Below are 8,771 nucleotides of genomic sequence, written 5' to 3' on the forward strand. Positions count from 1 at the left end.
CCTAATTTTTTGGTGATCATATATCCACCATCATTTTTACTTCATCCACCATAAATCATGCATTAACATGTTGTACTGTACAACCGGTTTATGCACAGTTGTGGTGGATGAAGTAAAAAAGATGTTGGATTTATTAATTTTATACTAATTTGCCGAACAAAAGTGATACGTAGAAAATTGTTTTATATATGTTTTATATACAACAAATATTTTATCTTGTGCCTACTGATTTTCCAACAAATATATTTTATATACAATTGATTTTTTTGCCTACTATTATTCTATAGCAAAATATCTTAACTTCTTGTGTTCTTATCTTAACTTCTTGTCTTATCTTAACTTCTTGTGTTCTTGCTTTAAATATCACTTGTCTATGTAGCAAATTGTCCAATTTAGCTGTTTATATTTGTTGATGCTGTGCAATCTGGTCTAGTTCGTAGCTATGTCCACCCATGTTGAAATTAATAAATGGTAATTTATTCATTATGGTAGAAATTCTTAGAAATCCTACAAATAAAATAAAAGATTCAATCAAACACATAATAGGATTTGGAATCCTTGGATTTCAAATCCATCGATTTCAAATCTCAAGGATTTCAAATCCCCGAAACAAACGCCACCTTAGGAATATCTTAGAGGGTATTCTTGACAGTAAACAAATGAATTGGAGGAGAGAGAAAATTGTTTGTTAATCAAGAATATTGATGGTTGCGATTTAAAGATGAGAACGCATTTAAGGATCATTTTTTTGTCAACTAAGCTTTTGAAATTTTGATTCACTATAAGTGACTTTGTTATTATATATAATATTAATATTAATATTAATATTAATTAATATTAATATTAATTAATATTATATATATATATATATATATATATATATATATATATATATATATATATATATATATATATATATATATATATATATATATATATATATATATTGGTAGGATAAATGTTTTTATTTTGGCGGGAAAACGCTCGAAGAAGTAATATATAACAATTATCGTGTTTTTCGAGCGTAGGTTGAGGTTTTAGCTATTGAGGTTTAGATATTAGGGTTTATAGGGTTTAGATATTAGGGTTTAGAAATTTAGGGTTTAGGGTTTAGATTTAGGGTTTAGATTTGGGATTTAGATTGAGTTTTTAACACGAACGGTTTAGAGTTTAGGGTTTAGGGTTTTGGGTTTGGTGTTTTGGGTTTATGGAATAAACCCAAATCACCAAACCCTAAACTCTAAACCCTAAACCCTAAACTCTAAATCGGGCTAAATTTTACTTCACAAAACATTAAGAAAAAAAAACGTTCATATTCTTCACGAACAATACTATCTTGAATGTTATTTTTGTCAATCGTTTTCCGGCCTAAATAATAACATTCATCACGAAGTGTCTCTTCTAAATGTTCATATTTTCGTATGATCTTGATGCCGGAAAAAAAAATTCCAAAAAAAAAACGGAAAACTTTTTTTTTGCTTCCCCCGCTTCCCCCGATTGGTTACTTCCCCATTGATCCTGTCCCTATATATATATATATATATATATATATATATATATATATATATATATATATATATATATATATATATATATATATATATATATTAGAAGGATCAAATGAGAACTTTTTGGTGTGAGAACCCTGAGAACTCAAAAATACACTGAAATTCGAGCAAAAAAGGGAAATTCGAGCAAAAATGAGACACGGTAGAACAAAAAAGGGGGAATTCGAGCAAAAAATGGGGTAGTCGAACAAAAAATGGGAAAGTCGAACAAAAAAAACACGGCCGAACAAAAAAAAAGAAATTCGAACAAAAATTGTTGAATTCGAACACAAAATGTGTTCTACATTTTTGTATTCGAACAAACAAATGTAGAACATATAGGTAGTGGAACAAAAAATTTGATATTCGAACAAAAAATGGTTCTACATTTTTTTTCGAAATTTTTTTTTTGCTCGACTATGAATTTTTTGTTCGTCTGTGTTTTGTTTTTTTGCTCAAATTCCTTTTTATTTGCTCGAATTTAAGTGTATTTAGGTGTTTCTTGGAGTTCCTAGAGTTCTCACACTAAAAAAGTTCTCACTGGATCCTCTCCCTATATATATATATATATATATATATATATATATATATATATATATATATATATATATATATATATATAGTGGTAGGATCAAGAGGGAAGTAACCAATCGGGGGGAAGCAAAAACTTTTTTTTTTCATTTTTTGAAAAAATTTTGTTCACGAACATTATAGATGAGATGAAAATATTAACATTCAGTAGAGACACTTTGTGATAAATGTTTTTATTTAGGCGGAAAAACGCTCGAAGAAGTAATATATAACAAATATCGTGTTTTTCGAGCGTATATTGAGGTTTTAGCTATTGGGGTTTAGATATTAGGGTTTATATATAAGGGTTTATAGGGTTTAGATATTAGGGTTTAGAAATTTAGGGTTTAGAGTTTAGATTGAGTTTTTAACACGAACGGTTTATAGTTTAGGGTTTGGGGTTTAGGGTTTGGTGTTTTGGGTTTATGGATTAAACCCAAAACACCAAACCCTAAACCCTAAACCCTAAACCCTAAACTCTAAATCGGGCTAAATTTTACTTCACAAAACATGAAGAAAAAAAACGTTCATATTCTTCACGAACAATATTATCTTGAATGTTATTTTTATCGATCGTTTTTCCGCCTAAATAATAACATTCATCACGAAGTGTCTCTTCTAAATGTTCATATTTTCGTGTGATCTTGATGCCGGGAAAAAGAAATTCCAAAAAAACGAAGAAAAAAAAAATTGCTTCCCCCCGCTTCCCCCAGATTGGTTACTTCCCCATTGATCCTGACCCATATATATATATATATATATATATATATATATATATATATATATATATATATATATATATATATATATATATATATATATATGGTAGGATCAAGAGGGAAGTAACCATTCGGGGGGAAACGGGGGAAGCAAAAATTGTTTTTTTCGTTTTTTGAAAAAACTTTGTTCGCGAACATTATATATTGGATGAAAATATGAACATTTAATAAAGACACTTTGTGATAAATGTTTTTATTTTGGCGGAAAAACGCTCGAAGAAGTAATATATAACAATTATCGTGTTTTTCGAGCGTATGTTGAGGTTTTAGATATTAAGGTTTAGATTTTAGGGTTTAGATATTAGGGTTTAGATATTAGGGTTTATAGGGTTTAGATATTAGGGTTTAGAAATTTAGGGTTTAGGGTATAGATTTAGGATTTAGATTGAGTTTTTTACACGAACGGTTTAGAGTTTAGGGTTTAGGGTTTGGTGTTTTGGGTTTATGGAATAAACCCAAAACACCAAACCCTAAACTCTACATCATTCCCTTTTTATGGCTGTTTTTTTCCCGTGTTTTTTTCTCTCGTTTTACACTTTTTGTGTGGGCAATTACTGTACGGACACATCCACAAACCACTGTTCCATCGATTTCCACCCAAATCTGTTCATCAAACCTCCCAAATCACTGTTTATTCTTTGTTTTCAATCCCCGTAACTGATTTTGAGCTTTTATTTCATCGATTTCTATTCAGTTTTGTGTATTTTCAGATCTGAAATTTAGGGTTCTTAGTGAGTTTACTGTTCCTTCAATTTTCAGCTGATTATTAGAATTAAAATGTTTGGAATCACTTAATATAGCTTCACGATCACTACGTTTTGCTTGTTTAAGTTTCCTTTTCTTCTTTTTCCTACTTTGTTTTGTTCTTCAATTTAGGGTGCATTTTTATTTTTGTTCTGCTCTTGGGTTCATGTTAGATAGTGTTTAAACCCACTATTACTATCATGAATCACTTGTCAAACACTCCTGAATCACGTGTACGGCCTCCAGATCCACCTGATAGCAAGCTTCATACTCATGTTGCTATGGTGACTGATCCTTCCCCTGTTTTGCCCAATTTAAGCCCTGCAATGTTGAGAGCTCGTACCAGGTCTGTGATTAGAGGTAAGATTGATTGAAATGACACTAATGTTTCTATGGTGAGTCAGACTGAAAAATCTGGTTCTAAAAGAAAGAGTAATATTAATCAGAGTTCTGATGTGATTGAGGTTTCTGCTTTAAAGAAGGGTGCTCTTAACTTTCAATATACAGGGAATTCTTCTGTCCCTGTGCAAGTCTCTCATTTACCTGCAAAAGATAAGAGAGTTAAAAGAGGACGGAAAAAGAAATCTCTTAGTCAATTACAGGGTAATGTGGTTTCTAAGTCTGTTGATGAATTAGTTTCTAATGATAATGATATTATTTCCTTGGCCATTAATGATGCTATTTCTATTGCTAATAATCAACTTGATAAGTCTAGTGATCACCATATTGTTGAGGATGATAGGTGTCAAGCTAATATGTCAAAAGAAAATGAGACTGTGCCTATTGCTGTTTTCAAAAGTAAAAAAGGTTGTGATAAGAATTCTAATGATATTGATCCTGTTTTACTTGAACATGCTAATCAATTTAAGAAGAAGGTTGGTGAAAATTGTGATAGTATGTTTCAGAAGAGTAATGTTAATGGGAAAGGTTGTGATAAGATAAGTTTTGATTATGATTTTAGCACATTGCATTGTGCTACTAATATGGAAATGAGGCCTGATATTTCTGCTGAAAGGGTTATTTCTGATGATAATAATATGGATTCTATTAATGATGAGGCTAGCAAGCAAGATGATGTTGGTTCAGAAGATATTGCTAGGCCTTCTATTACTCATACTAAGTCAAGGTTATCTAACTCTGAAGGTCAGTTTGGAAATGATTTGATTAGTAAACCTGTGGAGGTCAATGAGAATATTAAAAGGGCTAATGTTTGGGTAATGAAGATGATGATACTAAAATGGATTATATTGCTCCCACTGTAATGCCAGATGGTAAAAAAAGAGTTGTTTTTTCTGTGGATGAAGTTCAAAGGGGTTGCAGCCAATTCACATTACAGTTGTATGGTTACTTTATTGGAACTTCTATAGATTATAGGGTTGTTAATATGCATTTGAGAAGGATGTGGGGTATTTTTGATTTTAAGGAAGTTACCAAAACCGCAGCAGGGTTTTATTTGTGTAAGTTTAAGAGTGAAAAAGGTATGAAAGAGGTGCTTGAAAATGGACCTTGGTTGATTAATAATGTTCCTTTCATTATTAACCAATGGTTTCCTGGTGTGTGGTTACAAAAGATAGAACCTAGGAAAGTGCCTTTATGGGTCTGTGTTCACAATTTACCAGTTGAGTTATGGAATGGTAAGAGTATAGGTAAACTTGTTAGCAGTATTGGAAAGCCTATTTTAATGGACAAAGTTACTTTAGAGAGGTGTAAGAGTAAGAATGGAAGGTTTGGTTTTGCCAGAGTTCTTGTTGAGGTGGATGCTTCTGATGAATTACCCAATAGTTTGGAGTTTAGTTTCCCTGCTATAGGACCTTACCCAGCTAGAGTTGGTTGCCTTGAAGTTACTTATCAGTGGAAACCACATGTCTACACTCATTGTAAACTGTTTGGTCATTCTTTTAAACTATGTAAGATTAGACCAAAAACAGATGATGAGAAAGCTGCAGCTGCTATTAAAAATGCTTTAAATATTGATAACTCTAGGAATAAAATTCATAATGGTAATTCTGTTGATGTAGATGGTTTTCAAACTTTAACGCCATTTAAACGATAATTTTTTTTTTTTTAAAGCTAAGTGCCTGCCCAGGCAAAGACCAATGCCGCGGCGCGGCGCGACACATAAAGGAAATTCTGACACTTCTTAACCTCCATTCTGTTACCAAAACAAGACCAATGCCGCGACGCGGCATCATTTGTCGCGGCGCGACATTACTCGTGTGCTTAGACTAATCTGTAACCCAATTACAAAACTGCAAATTTGACCAATTTAACAACTCCAAACCCATTATATCATCATAGCACATCACCAAACTTAGTAAATCAGTTTCTTACACCATTAATCATCACAAAGATCATTTAAATCACGAAAACATGTTTTCACATTTCAAATTCATCGTTTGGTCCCGAAAGCTTAATGACAACATAAATGACAAATACAAAAGACTCGGCGTTGATAAGCGGTACCCATAGAGCTTGATTCAAAAAGAGACTTGCATTACCACTTACTCTAATGCCAATGCTCCGCTAACTTCAAACGGGTTCCTTGCCTTCACGATGACTTTTCGTTTCTAAAAACATAAAACATCACGGGGGTAAGCTTTTACACTTAGTGAGTTATAGGCAAATAATATAGCATAAAACATTAAGCATAACAATCACATTATCGTCTTTCAACCTAACGGCCGCTTACTTACTTTCGGATCCGACTCTTACTTACCATAGACATAACTTACTAGGCCGACTCTAGTAATTATGTCTAAGCTAACCATAGGCATACTCTTATGCCTAAGCTACTTAAATCACATTTCCATAATACATATGCACATAGACACCCAATGTGTCTAAGCTAAACCATCCATAGACAAGATTACTAGCAATGTAATAATCTTGCCTAAGCTAAACATCAACCATAGATGCAATCATTAGGTGAACCTAATAATTCCATCTAAGCTACTCAACTAGTGCACTTAGTCGTTGCTCTCTTGCACGGATGCAATCCGAGAACACTAATTCACTCTTGACCCGCCCATTTTACCCCCTATAAACTCACCTTGATTAAACGGATTTCCTTGATCACTTGAGGCTCCTTTACCTTGATTAGCACTTATACATGAGCTAATCTCATCAATAACATAATTCAATCAAAAATTACAACATTCATAAACTTTCACACCTTCATACACTTATACATTAACTTAACCCCCTATTTGCTACCATATACACATAAACACTTACATACATAGCATTTTAACTTACCTTTTCCAATATAACAACATTATCAAGCCAACATCATTTCCTTAATCATACAAATCTCTAGTTCATCTCTTATAATCATAACATGCAATTCTTTCAAATATTCCAATAAACATCAAAATGTGCATAAATCCATTTCAATTACTAGCAACCCTAAATCATCAATTATCCAAATTCCATAACTTACAACAATAACAACAATTCATACATCAACTTTCTTCTTCATAATTATCAACTAGAACACATAAACATTTCATTGAGGCATTTCATCAAACACTTAGTTTGCATGACTTGATTCTAAGCTAGAATATCACCAATTTCATCACATTCATACCATACACTCAAAATGTAAGTTCATACATGAACTAACTTCCAAAATCATTAACAAATTCGTTCTAAATCATTCAAGTGTGCACAATTTCAATAAACAACAACCTTTAAGCTAGAGATTCATCAAGAACATCCAATCTTAGTGATACATAGATACAAAAGTTCATACCTTGCCTTTAAGAGTTCAAGAACCCTAATTGTGCACAAAGAAGAGAAATTTGAAGAGTTAAGACTTGTTAGGATGCTTAGAATGCCTTAGATTCCACTAATTTATGATTGCATGAACACAATTTCATCAATTGATGAATTCTCCTTCTCCTCTTGAAGATGTTGACACACACACACACTCTGATCAATTTTCTGTAAATAAAATGATTTTCCAGCATTTTCACTTCTTTTATTAAAATAACTTTGCCTTATTTGCACTTTCTACCCTCCTCATCAAAACTCTATTATGGGAGGTCCTAAATTCTAACTTTGCACCTTTAGTCCCTTCTAACTTAACTAACAAACTTAACTCTTGTCCATTTATTTATACAAAATCATTCCATCCATGTATATATAAAATAATAAAATTACATAAAATAATACCTTAAATAATTGGGATGTTACAACTCTCCCCCTCTTGGATTATTCGCGTCCTCGCGAACCATTCTTGATGCAACGATGGATAATACTTCATAAGCCATTCTTCGGGTTCCCACGTACATTCGGAGCCCTTTCTAAATTGCCATAACACTTTCAATAACATAACCGACTTATTTCTTAGTTGCTTCACTTTATGATCCAAAATCTTTATTGGCTTCTCCGCATATCTTAATTTATCATCAACCTCTATCTCAATTAAAAGAACATAAGTTGATTCATCCGCCAAACACTTCCTTAATTGCAACACGTGAAATGTGTCGTGAATATTACTCAATTCATCGGGCAAGGCCAAGCGATAGGCTACCTTCCCGACTTTTGCCACTATCTTAAATGGTCCCACAAATCTTGGACCCAATTTTCCCCTTTTTCTAAAACCAATAATACCCTTCCACGGGGAAACTTTAAGCATTACCTTATCGCCCACTTGAAATTCTATCGGTTTCCTTCTTTTATCCATATAAGACTTTTGTCGATCTTGTGCCGCTTTTATTCTTTCACGAATTTGATCTATCATTTCGGTGGTTTGTTGTACCACTTTCGTGCTTCCTAATTCCCTTTGACCCACTTCACCCCAACATATTGGAGTTCTACACCTCCTTCCATACAACATCTCATAAGGCGCCATTCCGATTGTAGAATGATAACTATTATTGTACGAAAATTCAACTAAAGGTAGGTGAGCATCCCAACTACCACCAAAATCAATGACGCACGCCCTTAACATATCCTCAAGAGTTTGTATTGTTCGCTCACTTTGACCATCCGTCTGTGGGTGAAACGCGGTACTCACATGCAACTTAGTGCCCATCTCTTCTTGAAACTTTCTCCAATATCGTGATGTAAACCGGGTGTCTCGGTCCGAAACAATGGAAACCGGCACTCCATGCCTTGCAACAACCTC

General features: G+C 33.0%; 1 protein-coding gene across 1 annotated transcript; it reads left to right on the forward strand.

Moving 5' to 3' along the window:
- Positions 1–4,901: 4,901 nt before the first annotated feature.
- Positions 4,902–5,693, forward strand: LOC139857857 (uncharacterized). Its single transcript, XM_071846700.1, has one exon. The coding sequence runs from the start codon at positions 4,902–4,904 to the stop codon at positions 5,691–5,693; it is 792 nt and encodes a 263-aa protein (XP_071702801.1).
- The last annotated feature ends 3,078 nt before the right edge of the window (positions 5,694–8,771 follow it).

The sequence above is a fragment of the Rutidosis leptorrhynchoides genome, chromosome 7 (assembly GCF_046630445.1).
Source record: "Rutidosis leptorrhynchoides isolate AG116_Rl617_1_P2 chromosome 7, CSIRO_AGI_Rlap_v1, whole genome shotgun sequence".
Lineage (NCBI taxonomy): Eukaryota > Viridiplantae > Streptophyta > Magnoliopsida > Asterales > Asteraceae > Rutidosis > Rutidosis leptorrhynchoides.

Excerpts from the sequence above, each read along its gene's own strand:
- LOC139857857 (XM_071846700.1), top strand. The coding sequence starts at position 4,902 with ATGCCAGATGGTAAAAAAAGAGTTGTTTTTTCTGTGGATGAAGTTCAA.